The 17321-nt window shown below is 43.5% G+C and overlaps 1 protein-coding gene across 42 annotated transcripts in view; it reads left to right on the top strand.

Moving 5' to 3' along the window:
* PTPRD (protein tyrosine phosphatase receptor type D) overlaps positions 1–17321 on the top strand; it is a 1753725-nt gene that overhangs the window by 1300191 nt on the left and 436213 nt on the right. For all 42 annotated transcript variants that reach the window (XM_060237318.1, XM_060237320.1, XM_060237317.1 and 39 more), the window contains 2 exons: positions 1779–1924; positions 13888–14029. In XM_060237318.1, coding sequence (XP_060093301.1) covers positions 1779–1924; positions 13888–14029 — 288 coding nt within the window. The remainder of the gene's footprint in view (positions 1–1778; positions 1925–13887; positions 14030–17321) is intronic.

Here is a 17321-nt window from a genome sequence, read left to right on the forward strand (position 1 = left end):
ATAAATAATACATGGGCAGTAGTTTCAGGAAAAGTGTGCAGGGGGAAACCTATGCTTGAAAACCTGTGGGAAGATTTGGAGCTGGAAAATGGCATGCAGGAAAAGAGTTTATGTCCCCCTGACACATCTTCATTTCCAGTTGTTTCCCCAAAAATATTATGATGTGTACTTTGTGTCTCATGAAATACCTTAACGTTCTATAATCTTTTGCATATTATTTCTTAAGCAATTGTGTTAACTTTCTATTTCTTCCCCATTTTTTCTGACTTAAGTTCAAATGATTTATTAAATGCTGAAGCTCTTAAATTTATTTGCAATCAGCTTTTTATTATAAGAAATATTGATATAATGGGGCTGCCCCTGACTTGAATCCAGAAACTACAGCTAATGCAGAACACGGCAGCCAGGCTGTTATTGGGGCTCTCCAGGCAGGAGCACATACAGCTGGGGCTGTGGGAACTGCACTGGCTGCCAATAGTATACCAGATTCGCTACAAGGTGCTGGTCATTGCCTTTAAAGCCCTGTATGGCCGAGGACCTGGCTACCTTAGGGACTGTCTCTCCCCACATGTTTTCCAGAGGGTACTTAGATCTGGAATGCAAAATCGATCCCCGGGCCAAGGGAAGCAAGATTGAAATCCACCAGAGAAAGAGCCTTCTCGATTGCAACCCCCTATTGATGGAACCAGCTGCTGGTGAAGGTTAGGGCCTTATGGGACCTCGCCCAGTTCCGCAAGGCCTGCAAGATAACACTGTTCCAGCTAGCCTTTAATGGATCCTGAATTGCTGATATAGTAGCAAGAAAGGATACCTAATAAGTACTGAATGCCATCAGAAATGAAATGACATCAAACAATATTAGCACCAAATAGTTTTAATTGTTTTATTTTAATTATGAATTGTTGACCTGATGAATTGTTTATATGTAACTAACATGGTTGAATTGTTTTATTGTGATTTTATTAGCTGTGAGCTGCTCTGACCCTGCTTTGGCGGGCAGGGTGGGATATAAATCTAAATAATAATCATAATAATATTAAATAATAATAAGTGGAAGGACTAATTTTAGACTCATAATGCTAATTCATTTTGTAGTTTTCACAAGGTTATATATGTGGGAGTAATGATTTCTGAATAACCCCTACCTGGTAAAAATATCCAGATGTAAGAAGTCATGAGCCATGAAATAATCTTTATTGTACAGTTCATCTTTGCAAAAAGGTGATTTTTTTTAAAAAAAAAATGGATAATGGAAAAAAATACAAGTTCTTACATTGATGCTCTTTTCCTTGCTAATAATGACCTTTCCATAGTGCTGAATAACACATAGTAAAAATTTCTTCATCGAAGTCACAGGTAAATGAGGGCTGAATGTTGGAGACTACATATTGGATCTCCTGTCTCCTTCTAGGTTTTTAAATTATGGATGAGGTCTTCCAACATTGGAGAAGGAATGCAGTGTTGGGGGAGAGTTTTTAATGATCCTACACACATCAATTGCTGTGTACATGCACTTTGTACCCAGTGTGTAGAATAATCACGTGTTGATTGATATGCATATGACATGTAAATTTCTATAAGCAAGATTTTTCCATGTAGAAATTCTGAAATATATTACATTGTATTGACTCTCATTCCCTTTTAATACCTCACTTTAAAGGCTAGTTTTCTTGTTGATGAAAGAAAAGATTTTCCTTTTATTTATGTATTCTGACAGCTGACACATTCCTTTGGCTATATCTTGCTTAGAAACATATCTTGCTATTTTTCTTTTTTAGCACCACCAAAGTTTGCAAGAACACCCGTTGACCAGACAGGGGTCTCAGGAGGAGTTGCATCATTCATCTGTCAAGCTTCGGGAGACCCAAGGCCAAAAATTGTCTGGAATAAAAAGGGCAAGAAAGTCAGCAATCAGAGATTTGAGGTATTAGGTCCATTGTTCTGTTCCTCTGAAAAACATTTACTTTAATATTACTTGATTATTCCCCATTGCTTCTTGACAGTGATCATTTAAAAGCAACACTGGTACTTAAAACTGTCTATCAAACCAGACCAACAAACAAAAACACATTTAGTTGGATTTATCACAAGAGAAATTTCATTGCTCTACACAACAGGGTTGCCAGCCTCCAGGTGGGGCCTAGAGATCTCCAGCTTTTACAACTGATCCCCAGCTAGCAGAGATCAGCTCCCCTAGAGAAACTGGCTGCTTTGAGGTGTGGAATCTATAGCATTATACTGGAGTTCCTTTATCGTCTGCCTCTTTGCCACCTGCAACCTGATTTAGATTATACTTCACTGAGGCCCCTCCCCTACCCAAAGCTCTCCCTCTCTTGGAACTCCCCCTGAAGTCTTCAGGTATTTTCCAACACAGACCTGGCAATCCTAACCACTGACCAGAAGTAAGACTGAGGTGTATTATGACTGAGGTGTATTATGAATTGTTAAATTTCCATATTTTGTATTCTGCCCCCTACAATTCTGCTAACCTTGAGCATATGGGAAAGAGGCAGAAAGATGTATAAAGAGCCGCCATCTGTGTCGAATGCTAAGAACTGGAGCTGCAGTTTTGAAGATGGAATGAAATGGTTGAGCGCTGAAAAGTAGCCTTGCTCAAAAGTGTGGGTGGTGGGTGAGTTTCCACAAGGGAGCAACAATATAAGATTTTGTTTTGTCCTGTCGAGTAGCAGAGTGGATCAGTTTCCTGAAATCACAATATTGTGAATACTAGCAGGGCATTTTTCCCCTGGTAAATGTGGTAGAACTGAGTTCTGGAACCTCTTTCTGGAAACAAAATTCTCAAAAAAAGTTTTAAAAAATGAGGGGCACCTGTGTATTTCTTCTTTATTTCCGTCTTAAGCGTTCCGGCACCTCTTTTTCCAGAAAAGAAAGCCCTGAATATATTAGTGGGATAATGTGGGGCTGACCAGACCTTTTCTTGCATTCTTGCTTCTTCCTTCTGTGCATTCTGGTCTGCGTACAAAATAAAAAATAAAAATCCCTTAATACCGACCTTGTATGCTCATTGGCAGGATTGTAGAAATGGGAGGACCATGTGTGCTTAACAGTGTCATATGACATCAGGTTCTGCATGTTTATGTTATTAGTACCTGTGTTTACTAAAGCCATATTTTCTTTAAAAATTCTTATTTAAATTAAATTTTTTGAAAAACAATATACAAGTGCAGTCAAATAGTCACAAAATCTCAACCCTCTAAATCCCTCCTTCCCCCAGACAAAAACTTTCTGTTTGATGGAGAAAAATAAATAAATGGACAATTTTGCCAGTAGGATATCAGTCTTAAATCAGGAAAAAGTGGACAAGCAAGAACCCACAAGGACTTTCAGAAATCACTTCATTTTCTCCTGTACTATCTTCCCCACATTGTTCCCTCTTGCTGTCCTACTAGCAACCTCTGTGTCTTCTCCCTTTTCCCTAGGGTTGCCAAGTCCAATTCAAGAAATATCTGGGGACTTTGGGGGTGGAGCCAGGAGACATTGGGGTGTAGCCAGAAGTTAGGTTATGACGAGCATAACTCAACTCCAAAGGGAGTTCTGGCCACTACATTTATAGAGACTGCACACCTTTTAAATACCTTCCCTCCATTGGAAATAATGGATAGGGGCACCTTCTTTAGGGGCTCATAAAATTGGACCCCTGGTCCAATCCTTTTGAAACTTGGAGGGTGTTTTGAGGAGAGGCACCAGATGCTATGCTGAAAATTTGGTGCATCTACCTAAAAAAATAGCTCCCTCAGAGCACCAGATAACTGCATATCATTTCTTCATTATACCCTATGGGCATCAGTCTCCATAGGGAATAATGGAGTGCTCAGCAGATATTTCCCTCATCCCACCCCCTGCTTTCTGATGGTCCTGAAGTGGGAGTAAGGCCTCCAAACCGGGGGATTCCCTGCCCCTCACCTGGGGATTGGCAACCTCACTTTTTCCTGATTTCTCCATTCCTTCTCACTCAGCTGCCAACCTTTATTTCCCCACTCAGATTGCAGCGTTATTATTTATTTACTACATTTATGCACTGCCTTTCTCCTTAATGGGGATTCAAAGCAGTTTACATCATTCTCTTCTCCTGTCCTTCTCTCCTCATATCCCTGTGAAGTAGGTTAGGTAAAGAATGTGTGTGACTTCCAAGGTCACCCAAGCAAAATTCCATGGCAAAGTGGGGATTAGAAACTGGTGCTCTAACCACTATACCACACTGGCTATCAGCTTTTTTCCCTCCTCTTCCCCATCAGCTTCTCCCTGGGAAAAGTCTGGCCAAGTTGCAAAAAGGCATGAAGTTGCAAGTTGCTCAGGTGATTTGTGGTGGCTATTGCCAGGCCTGGCCAAGTCATGCAAGTAGTGTGGAGGATGCCACTCAGCCCAGGAAACTAGTATGATCCAGCCATCTGGTAGCCACTGCCCCATCTGGATGAGTTGTGCAAATTGGATGGTGGCAAGTTGCCTGTTGATTGTGGCTGGAGGCTGGTCTGACTCGGGCAGTTAGGAGAGTAGCAGGGATATACTGGGAGGCCAAAATAGTTCTGGAAAGGGCCCTTTCCCCTTCCTTTTATTGACAGAAACCAGGATTTTGAAATCTGGTGATAATTTTGCAATTGCCTTGCAATTCCACAACGGCTGTTGAGATCTTCTTTCTTAAAAGTAAAGGCACAGTTTTTTGAGGGGATGGTTAGCCAATGTATCCCCCCCTCCGCTGATTTTTTTGTAAATTTGCCCTCCCAGTTTTGAATGTTTATGGCTCCATTCTCAGGGTTTAAACATCCACAGATGAAGCCATGTGGAGAACTGAACATATTAATAAGATGAAGCATTGTGATAAAATACCCTTTTTAATGACACCTTTATAAATGTTGGGTGGCAATAATATGGAACTGGAATGTTTAATGGCAGGCTTAGGAAGGGCTTAGGAATGTCAACTACCAAAAATAGGCTATACGTGTGTTAAAAAAAAATCCAATCAGGAAAAGGGGACTATGTGTCTTGGTACTGAAGACTAACTATCACTGAAATTTGGGACTATCTTGAGGAGGAGGAAGTAGAGGAAAGAGGAGTCTAGAGATACATTTCATTTTTGAGATAATCTATCACTTGAACAGGGAAATCCATTCATAGTATATGCATTGAATAATTACATATGTTCAGTCTAAATTTGTGAACATAGATCTTGGAAGGATCCTAGGGAACTTATTTCTTTATTAAAAAAACATTAATCGCTATGATGCAAGAATACAAGAACTCATCTCAATTTCTAAGACACATAAGCAATAAGGGACATATGCAAGTAATATGCTATAAACTGGATCAACTCATGTGCCTTTATGGCAAACACCTTGTAGCCTGGGTGATTAAGATACACACATTCAGACATACTTGGAAACATTGCCAGTTGCAGGCAGTCCACATTTGGCCACATTATTTACAATAGAAAAACCATTTCCTGACTAATTCCTTGTTCCCCTCCCCCCTTAGTCTAACAAAAGGTCTTCTTTCTTGAGTTCATGGAGGGTTTGCGTGCTCTATGCATGACCATCTTTTAAGAGGTGCTGCTCCTGTGGGAAGAAGATTGCCCCCCCCCCCCCCGACAGCCATTCTCTCTGTCTCCTTTGTTTGGGTGAGGTACATCGTGTGGATTCTTGCTCACACTGCCTGAGTTTTTCCAAACAAACTCGCAAGAATCGAGCGGTGAGGCTTTCGGCAGCATTGGTCGAGTCGGCACTTCGTCCTCAAAAGTTGGCATCGGGCCCATTGGTACCAATGGGAGAGGCTGCGGCCCCGACCATCACATTGTCCAATACATCACTGATCAGAACCGAGATGCCAGTCGAGCGCGGGCATTCTACAAAGTGACCTTCTGAAGGTTCAGTGGACACCCCAGCTAAGAAACGTCGGGATGACTCGGGGACCCGTTCATCTGCACCGAAGAAGGTGAAATCTAAGGAGAAGCGGAAGAAGAGATCGTCCCGCTGAATTTCTCTTCATGCATCCAAAGCTCAATTCGGTGGTCATTTCCTCCTTGTCAAAGGCCCGCAAGACGCACTCCTCTCCACCAGACAAAGGGGGAGAGAAGCTGGACAATGTTGGGAGGAAGTTTTACTCTGCAGGGGCGCTTGGAGTAAAGGTATCTAACTATGCTGCGTGCATGGCTAGATACCAATACTCAGTGTGGGAACAACTTACCCCCCTCTTGTCTGCAAGACGCACTCCTCTCCACCAGACAAAGTGGGAGAGAAGCTGGACAATGTTGGGAGGAAGTTTTACTCTGCTTGGAGTAAAGGTATCTAACTATGCTGTGTGCATGGCTAGATACCAATACTCAGTGTGGGAACAACTTACCCCCCTCTTGTCTTCTCTGAGTGAGGAGAAGAGGTCTGCTGCAAATAAATTGTGGAAGGAAGGCTTTGCTGTAGCCAAACAACAACTGGCTGCAGCAAAGCATATGGTGGACGTTTCAGCAAGAACCATCACTTATGCTGTCTGCCTCCGCCGCCACTTCTGGCTCAGGTCAATACCCTCCAGCAAGACACCAGGGCCTTCGTTGAAGATCTGCCCTCTGAGGGTGAAGGCCTCTTCAGCTCTATCACCAACAATGCACTCCAGGAAATGGATAAAAGTATAAAAACTTCCAGGAACCTGGGTGTCCCGGTGTCTTCCAGAGCTACGAAACCAAACAAGTGGAACAAACCTTGGTCAAAGAAACCTTATCAAAAGTTCTCCCCGGAACAGCAGTGGAGACCTCGCTCTGCCCAACCTGAGAGTAGGTCCCCATATAGGGGGAACAATAGAAACTGCTACGCTTCTGCACAGTCCACCGGCAAGTGCAAGGGCACTCGACCTCAAAAGCAGGGCCTTTGACTTTCTGGTAGCACGCGTCACCATCCCCACTTCTTCTTTGTCTATTCGCCTCCGCCCATTCCTGTCAGCCTAGGAGTCCATCTCTACGGACAGGTGGGCGCTTTCCATTGTCGCGGAAGGTTACAATATAGATTTTGCTCAGATTCCGAACCAGTCTGTGGTAATAGCCACACCCCCTTCCCCACCTCTGCTGGTGGAGGTGAGCAACCTCCTACAGAAACACGCCATAGAACGGGTCCCGGTGGAGGCCAGGACGGGAGGCTTCTACTCTCGTTACTTCCTGATTCCCAAGTGGGACAGGAGTTAGAGACCAATCATGGACCTTTGGAATCTGAACAAGTTTATTCTGTACCAGAAGTTCAGAATGTCCACTTTGCAAACAATTCTGCCCCTCATCAACCAAGCGGACTGGATGGCAACGCTGGACCTCAAGGATGCCCACTTCCATGTCAGCATCCATCCTGCGTTCACATGTTTCCTTCGGTTTGCAGTAGGTTCTCAACACTTCCAGTTCAAGGCCCTTCCATTCGGCCTGTCCACTGCACCTCAGATGTTCACGAAGATGATGAACGTTGTGGCTGCCCACCTCCGGTTTCAAGGGATAGTTGTCTTTCCATACATCGATGATTGGCTCCTTGTGGCGGAGTTGAAGGAAAGTTTGTCAAACCATATTGCCACCACTCTTCATCTTCTTCACACCTTGGGTCTGCAGGTCAATTTGGAGAAATCACACCTTACTCCATCATGGACAGTTCAGTTGATAGGGGCTTTCCTGGATCTGAACGTTCATCACGCTTTCCTGCCTCAGCAGAGAGCGATGGACATTATCAACCTTGTCGAACTTCTGCAGAGTCGAAAGTGGGGCACGGCACAGGAGCTGCAGTGGATGCTGGGGCTGATGGCGGCGACTAAAAGCGTGCTGATCTTTGCGAAGCTGAGGATGAGAGGCCTACAACTTTGGTTTCTTCGTCAGTTTCGACCGTTAAGGGACTCACCTCGAAAGAGGTTTGTAATTCCACCTGTGACACTTCAAACATTGCAGTGGTGGAAATCAAGGGACAACATTTGTCAGGGAGCTCCCTTCCACCTATCTGTACCAACAGTGACGATCACAACAGATGCGTGTTTATGGGGTTGGGGGGCCCACATGGACGCTCTGTGTGTGGGGGGCTCTTGGCCTTTGAAATTGACTCATTGCTATATAAATTACCTGGAACTGCTGCAGTTCATTTTGCTCTTCGATCCTTCCGCCCCATGGTGGCGGGGAAGGTTGTTGCTCTGCTGACGGACAATACCAATGCCCTGTGTTACATCAACAGACAGAGAGGGACAGTTTCTCGATGGCTCTGTGCGCTGGCACTGGAACTGTGGTCGGAGTGCCTGGACCACGATATCTTTGTGAAGGCTGCAGATCTCCCAGGGGTGCTCAACCTGCAAGCAGACTCCCTCAGCAGGGGTGCGGCTTCCCCGCACGAGTGGGAGATACAGCGGCGCTTCCTTCAACCCGTGTTTTAGCTCTGGGGGTATCCTCAGGTGGACGCCTTTGCCACAGCCGAGAACCAGAAGTGTCCTCTGTTCTGCTCCAGAGGGGGCTCGGATCCAGAGTCGTTGGGAGACGGTCTGCTGTTCCTGTGGGAAGGTCGGTTCCTGTATCTGGTCCCACCTCTGCCACTATTGACAAGGGTGGTCAACAAGATTGCAAGAGAGAGACCATGCTGCATCCTGGTAACTTTGTGGTGGCCTTGCCAGAACTGGTTCCCGATCTTGCTCCAACTGGCGAGGGGGGTCTTCTACCAGTTTCCGGCGGAACCGGATCTTCTGTCAGCTCAGGACGGTCATGTATTCCATTACAACGTGCCCCACCTGAAACTGACAGCATGGTTCTTCGACCCTGTGAGTTCTCCAGCAGAGTCCAACACATTTTCCTGAATAGCAGGAAGCCGTCTACCAGTGCTTTTTATGTTAGGAAGTGGTGGAAGTTTCTTCAGTTTTTAGTTGATCCTACAGTTTCGCCCCAGAGGGTGGGACTGCTGGTTATTTTTGAGTTTTTGTTATCTCTGGTGGATGCTGGCCTTGTTTTTTCCTCCATTAAAGTTTATCTGGTGGCAATATCTGCATTCCATGAGCCAGTGGAGGGGCATTCAGTTTTTGCACACCCTCATTCTTTTGAAGGGTTTGCTTAGGTTTCATCCTTCTTCGAGATCACCCCCACAGTTGTGGGATTTGACCCTGGTGTTGGACTGGCTGACTCGGCGTCCTTTTGAGCCGATGGCCACATGCTCGTTACAGCTCCTATCTTGGAAGACTGCTTTTTTGGTAGCCATCACATCAGCACGCCGTGCAGGGGAGCTCCCAGCTATGTGTTGTGACTACCCATATTTAGCTTTTCAGGAGTCTGGAGTGTCCTTAGCTCCTGATATTTCCTTTCTCCCCAAGGTGGTTTCTCAGTTCCACCTTAACTTAGAAGTTAGGTTGCCCATGATTTATCCTACACCTTCCTCGGATGAGGAACGTAGGTTGCACACTTTAGATGTTAAGCGTGCCTTATTGTTTTATTTGAGTCACTCCAAGAGTTTTCGTAAGGACCAGCAGCTTTTTGTTATTTATGCTGCTTTTAAGTTAGGTTCCAGAATCTCGTCTCAGCGGCTTTCGAAATGGCTCATTGAGACTATTAAACTGCGTTATTTGTTGGCTAAGAAGCCATTACCTGGGCCTATTTGCGGACACTCTACAAGAGCGATGGTGATGTTGGCATTCCTGAAAGGCGTTTCCCTGACGGACATTTGCAAGGCTGCACCTGGTCCTCTCCGCATGACTTTATGAAGCACTACGCGCTGGACATGCATGCTCAACAGAGGAGCTGCGGTGCTGCAAGCTGTTTCTTCTGGTTGACCGTCTTCCTGCCTCCAGGTATATCTTGCTTGCTAATCTCCCATGAGTGTGAAGCACAGAGACCACGAAGAAGATAGACAGGTTGCTTACCTGTAACTGTAGATCTTCGAGTGGTTATCTGTGCATTCACACTACCTGCCCTCCTTCCCCACTGCTGATGGTCTCCCTCCAGTAGGGGCTTCCAGCGGTCAGGAAGGAACTGGTGACACTGGGACGCCTGCACATGCCCGTTGGTGCCGAGCGTGGAAAAATCCTGGGCTTTTTAGGTACCGATTCGGGGATCAGCGCAGGCACTCTATCCCATGAGTGTGAATGCACAGATGGCACAGAAGATCTAGTTACAGGTAAGCAACCTGTCTTTCTTTGGGGCTAACTGTAAGACAGTAGCCACACACCAACTGAATTTTAGTGCTGAGATAGCGGACTACACCACGAGAGTCTGAGAGGCATAAAAATAACATCATGAGTGCATTTCTTTGCCTAGCCTAATCGAGACTAGAGCCTATTATGCTGAACAACTTCCTGACGTGATTCCATTAAGGGAAACCCTTGAATTTCATCTGGACATTTGGACTCTGTATGAGAATATCTAGCTCTCTGAATTTATACCCAGTTAGCTAGTTATATTGAACGACACTGTTATTTTGTATGGCTCACTAAAACCAATGCTTTCATGCCTATTTGTTTCTTTATTTGTAAAATAAACTTTATATGTGGTTATTTGCTTTCAGGGCCACCACAATCCGAACCAAACTTACCCACTAGCCTTTGAAGGTGCCTACTACCAATTTGTGAAAACTGACTTGGGGAACCCCTTGCTGCAGTGGTGTGGCTTGGTTTTCTCTAGAGTATTCCCAATAGGCAGAGGCTTGACTGGGACCTCTGTGCTAAAGGATTTATCCTGTCTGGTGACAACCTACCTTCCCTGTATTTCTGGGGGAAATACCAGACTTTGGACCTGTGTTGGACTATCAGTTGGCAAGTCTGCTGACCCATCTTGGCCAGACAGGTGGCAGACTTCATCACACTAACAGAGACCTGATCTTTTAGGCAAGGCCACATTCTCTGCAGTTAGTTTTATTTCCTGAATGGGGTTGCCATATCCAGACAGGACAGATTGCTAGAGATCTAGAATGGAAATCTAAAGAAAGATGAGATCCCAAGGGAACCAGGCTCTGAGCTCTCACTCATACCAAACTTTCATTACCCTGCAGAGAAAACTGAGTCTGCAGCTTGGAACTTTGTGCTGTGATTCCAAGAGATCTCCAGGCCTCACCCTTGAGAACTGGTCTCATTTAATTTTAGTCCAAATCATTGCATTTCTGTTTCTATATTTTGTTAAGGGGAGAGAGGTCTTTGTTACTTTACAAAGCCAGGTTTCTCTATTCTAAGAGACATTCAAATTTAAAAGTTAGCTTTTTCTTGTGATGCGGGGCGGAGGTTTAGGGACAAATGAGCCTTGTATGCCCATGAGGAACTACCATTCTCTGACATTCCCTAGAATTCTGGTTTTTAAGTTCCCCATGGCACCAGACATTTAGACAAGACACTTCTAGGGAAAACAAAAAACAGGAGCTGCCAGTAAGAGGTCTGGCAGCCAGGAAGCCCTGGGGGTTTTCACTCATTCTCTCTCATGGCCCAGTGAGGTCGCCCACTGGGAACTGCACAAGAGAAAATCCCTCTCGCTTAGAGACTTCGTCTCCTCTCCTTCACACGCACCACAGAAATCCTTCCAGATCCTAGCTTCTGTGCTTCAGCTCCAAAGCGGAGCCTAATAGACAGAGCTTAAGGGGTGATCAGACCCTTCTTCTCTCTTAAGGAAAGGTAATCAGAATTTCCAGACAGTTCATACTTACAATCCTGAAGATCTTCCGATTCCTTGGACACATTGGTTCAACCACGCGCAGGATCTTGGTTTAGCAAACTGGACACCTTCTCCCACCGGGGCGGAGAGAGCCGTACTCGATCAAAAATATGCCTGTGGCGCCTTGTCCGTTCTTCCCGCTGCAAGGGTGGAAGGCAGACGGCTATACAACCAGCCAAGGGAAATATCCTAACCCCATTATTCCCATTGGTCAGTGTACCAAAATGAAGCAGAGAAATAATGAGGTCCGCACAGATTTACTGGTTTGAAGCAAGGTTTACTTTATGGTGCCATAAGCAGAACCTAGTTGGGCATGGGGCCCCAAAATGACTGAGTTAAAATCATTCTACATACAGGCAGTTTTATTCACATTGAAAACAAGCAGGCAGGCACATAAGCTTATCTGATTAAACATTCCGCACCCCCTTGCAATTCCTTCTAGTACTTTTCCATTCCTCCCACCCCCTTCCTTTATCAGCTCTATCAAGAGGCTTCTCAATGAGGCCCCTTTGTTTTATCCTAATACACATCTGTGAACACACACCCACTGTGCTTCTAACAAACATTGCATCAGACACCCTCTTTGAAGGCAGAAGCATGCTTTCATTCATTATTATAGGGGTATTCATTAATTATTCAGGGGTCCCCCTTCATAAACTCATGTAATTATAAGTTTTACAGATGTGTTACTATTTGGTTTAATCTGATTTTGTAATTGTTTTTAGGGCCAAGGCCAAGTTTTATAGTTCCCATGCAAGACAGTAGAGGGCCTCCCTCTATCTAGAATGTTTTACCCCATGATTTCCTCAAGAAGCTCAGGGCAGCTCACCTGGTTCTCCATTTCCTATTACAATTTTGTAAAATAGGTTAGGATGAGATATTCCCAAGGATATCCCACATGAAGTTTTCAAACCAGGTCTCCCAGATTCTAGTCCAATGCTGTATTGCACTCTCTCACATAAACTAGTCACCCCTCCATTCTTCCTTCACATAACCTCTTGGTGTGCTGTGACTCTGGTTGTGATAGTCATAGGGGAGTGGTCAGCCATCGGTGAAACGGTAGGTAAACGGTGATCATCAGACTGGAGATTTTATCCTGTTGCTATTGCAATACAGATGTAATCTTGCACTATCACAGGGAATTATGTATCAGGGAATTGTGACCTCATTGGCTATGCATCTCTTGGTCCCATAAAGTGTCAGGAGATAACGCCATGGATGATTGTAAAGCCACAATTTAAAGGAGGAGATGGCCTGACTATGGAGGAAATCCCTAGTTCACAGTTGAACTTCTAAAGGGTCCATGAATATGCTCCTCAAACGCTACACAAATAGGTGGCACAATTCACTTCATTATCGGAGACTCTATATACACTGTTCCCATTTCAAATCTGAGCTCTTTTAGTCATTGAGGTAAATTAAGAGCCATTTTCATCTAGGAGATGCATATGGTTATTGGAACCCTGCATAGATCTGGCTTGGGCTGTTTCATCAGTTTTGTCTACCATTTGATTGATACCCAAATGTTGCATAAAATTTTAATTTAAAGGTTTTGATTTGCTATAATGTTACTTGCTTAATTGTATTATTTTACTTCAGTGAGGAAATAAGCCTAATTTAATCACTATTGTTAGCAATGTATTCTGTGAATATTCTAGGATGGCTTCTTTTCCTGTCAACACCATTGTTTTGAATGTGCAAGTAGAATTCCTTCTTCGATAGGTGCAAGAAGGTGGTGAGCTAATTGGAGTTTTCCCTAGCCACTCTGTGGCCTTTTCATGTTCGGGCTTGGCAGCCTTGGAATACCCATTGAGGTCCCTCAGTGTCATGGAGCTTTTTGTGGATAGTTGAGTATACCAGATAGTTTGATTTAGATATAAGTGCAAGAGCAATGTTCCCTAGGCTCCACCCTCAAAACTTAAGGAATTTTCCAACTCAGAGTTGGCAACTGTAGGAATAAGAATTTTAAATTAATTAATTTAACAAGGCAGTTTAACAGTTAGATTGGTCCATGTTTTAAAGACTTACAAAGCCAGATTGATTTCAGAACTCTGCATCCGTTTGACTACTGAAGTATAAACTGTTTAAATACAGTTATATTTACTTTTAGAACTACTCTCATCTGATACTCTCCAATTCACCTTATACATATTAAGTGTGACACATTAGAGAATTTAGACTAGAGCTACTTCGTCAGGATTAGCTGAGAGGTAGGCATTTGTTACAACACCTGTGACAGCTGTTGTTTCCTTCAATAGGTAATAGAATTTGATGATGGATCTGGATCAGTTCTTAGAATACAACCACTACGGACTCCACGAGATGAAGCTATTTATGAATGTGTTGCTTCCAACAGTGTTGGAGAAATAAGTGTGTCTACAAGACTCACTGTGTTGCGTGGTAAGTCTCTGATTTTTTTTTTTTTTAGATGTGTTCTTAAGGTTGGCAAAAGTACAAAAAAGTACTTCTAAGGTCAGACTATTTTACACTGTTTGTGTAGCAAGAAAACCCTGATGTGTTGAGCTTGATTTTTCGACATGAAAAACATGAAATAGCTCACTTTTAAATGTTATAATCAGCTGTACCATGTGTGGTTATGTTTGGGATACAATTTGAGAAATCTTTTCTTATACATTGAGTTTATCCTGGTCCTGGTTCTGGTTCTACTGTATGTAGTTATTTATTTTAGTTTTTATTTATTGATTTGATTTATATCCCGCCCTCCCCGCTGAAGCAGGCTCAGTTACTGGTTCTACTGTATGTAATGGATACATTACAGGTACTACTTTTGTACTTCTAGTTTTGTGACTAAATGACTGTAGTTGCTGTCTTCATAGAACTGTTGCAGAACTTTAAGTTGGATAGAAGCCATGATCATATGAAAAGAGATCAAGTTCTCATTAGATATCAGGGGAAAAGTTGTTGAAGTTCAAACACAGAATAATTGAAGCAAAAACGAGATTATACCTAAACATAATCAGTGATTTTGTTGTAGTGGATTTGCAAGTTAGCACTATTATTGGAATTTTATACTGCATACTAGACATTTACATCAAAGTTAACTTGAGCAAGTTGACATTGACCTTGCCAAAATATAGAACTAGTATTTATTTGCATAGTAAGTGGCAGTTAAACACTTCAGTAAACACATAGTATCTTCTGTTCAGCAGTAGGAATGCTTGTCATATTGTTCTGGTTCACTGTATTTCTTCCTCTTTTTCGGTATTTCTTGAGCAACAATATCTGCTAAGGCTGATTTTAAAGTCAAATCCAGTGCTCAAACCATATATGAGGTCTCGTTCATCCCTCACAGGTGTCAGTTCTGTGATTCCCACCAGTGAGAATTTACTTCAAATAAACTCCAGAAATCAGATGTCCTTTTGTATCTGGTTTCCAACCTTTCGCAGATAAGGAGATTTATTTCTCCATTGCTGGTATGTCCTTCTAACATCTGACGCTGTTTTTCTACACCAAAAAATATACTCAGCTGTTCCCAAAGAAATTTATGTGCATGTCATATTCCTTTATCCAGAATTTAAAAGTTGGTTTCAAAGTTCTGTGATTTCCCTCTCCACCTCTTCATTTAGACACAAGTTTGGCAATATGGAAAGTTATCCTGTATTTACCTGGGAAAATTGCAAGACCTAGTTGACGTTGCAGCAACATGTGTACATAACTTCTGATGTGAACTGGAAGTGATGTCATTACACCAGTGACATTAGGGCGATGCTCTGGTATTTAGACAAAAACTCTATTGTAGAAGCCAAATTTACCATAGAGTTTTTGCCCAAATAGAAGAGTGTCACCCTGACATCACTGTATGATGAAGTCACTTCTGGGTCATGTCAGAAGTGACATAGCCACATTGCTACAATGTTGACTGGGCCTTTTCCCTGCTCTCAGTAAGTATCTCCCATCCCCCTCTGGTTGCTAGGAACCATAGTTTACATACAAACAAAGGCAGGAAGTATGTCTCTGTGCATGTGTACCTGCAACAGCTCCTCCCCCAAAGCAATAAAAATAATGTGGAAGTTCTACAGGTGACTTTATGACCCACTTGACGGTCCTGACCCATGGACTGAAGACCAGTAAACTAGCCAATAGATAATCATGTTTGATCAAGGTTCCTCTGGTTTCCTGTTTTGTTATTTTTTTAAAAAAATAGATTTTGCAATGCATTTCAATTTTATAGTATATATTACCTGTTTTCAGATGTATTCATGTAAATATTTATGTTCCATCTTTTCTCATGGCTCAAGGCCAAGATACTATAGGTATCCCAAAATCAGCATTTTTGAGATCATGCTTACTTTGGGGTTCTGGTGTGTTAACTATGGTTAGTTCTTGGTCTTTACTTGTTGGCTAAATTTTTACATGATTGATTGATTGATTATCAGATATTGGTGTCAAGTGTCAAGTACCAAGTTTTTAAATTAAACGTGTTTTATTTGATTTCTAATATTTATAAGCTGCATTTCTGCCCAAGAGGTGCTCAAGGGTTTTAACATGTAACTTAAAATTTAAGCAGTTTCTATTATTAGTTATCAAATCACCTGAAACCACCATACAAAATTAGGGATATAAAGCGATTTTTAACTGTTCACCAACATGAGAGCTCTAACTGGCAGAAAGGAAAAATACAAACATTTAAATAAATAAATAAAATAAGCATATCCTGTCTCACTCCAGTTTAAGGGTCTTTGGATGGGAGGCTAATATACACAGAACCAACCTCTCCTCCATACCACTCATAGTTGTCTAAAAGAATTATTTTTTTATCATAATAATTTGATTACAAAATGATGGTTATAAAAATGAAATGGCTTGTTCCAAAAAATCCTCACTATTTAAATCCTCTACAATGGTGGCTCCCAACCTTTTCGCAACCAGGGACCAGTTTCGTGGAAGACAATTTTTTCATGGACTGGGGGGGAGTGGCACTGGGGTTTTTGGCACCCCAGGCTGCCCACTCCCACCCGTGCCTCATCCCTGCCCCCCCATGGGGGTCTTTAAATGGAGGTGAGACTGGGGCTGCTTCTGCCACCTCCCCGCTAGGCAGCCAGGCAGTAGAAGTGGCCAATCTACCTCCCCCTCCCATTTTGGTTTGGTGTAATGGTTAAGTGTGAGGACTCTTATGTGGGAGAACCAGGTTTGATTCCCCACTCCTCCACTTGCACCTGCTAGCATGGCCTTGGGTCAGCCATAGCTCTGGCAGAGGTTGTCCTTGAAAGGGCAGCTGCTGTGAGAGCCCTCTCCAGCCCCACCCACCTCACAGGGTGTCTGTTGTGAGGGGGGAAGGTAAAGGAGATTGTGAGCCCCCTCTGAGACTCTTCGGAGTGGAGGGCGGGATATAAATCCAATATCATCTTCTTCTTCTTTTAAAGACCCTCGCGAATCAGCTGATTTGTGGGGGTCTATAAATGATGGGTAGGTGAAGGTTGCAGCAGCGCTGCCCCTTCCACCTGCCTGAGACCCAGGCAGACGAAAGAGAAAATGTGACTTCGCTCCAAAGACCAGGCAGCTTCAGAGTGAGGCCGTGCTGCCTCTTTCATCCACCTGGGTCCTTGGTGGGTGAAAGGGGCAATGTGGCATCTCTGCCTCACTCTGTGGCCTGATTGCTAACAGGTCCCTGACTGGTACTGGTCCATGGCCCAGTGGTTGGGGACCTCTACTCTACAAGATCTAATAATAA

This window comes from Heteronotia binoei, chromosome 4, assembly GCF_032191835.1.
Source record: "Heteronotia binoei isolate CCM8104 ecotype False Entrance Well chromosome 4, APGP_CSIRO_Hbin_v1, whole genome shotgun sequence".
In the NCBI taxonomy this organism is placed as follows: Eukaryota; Metazoa; Chordata; class Lepidosauria; order Squamata; family Gekkonidae; genus Heteronotia; species Heteronotia binoei.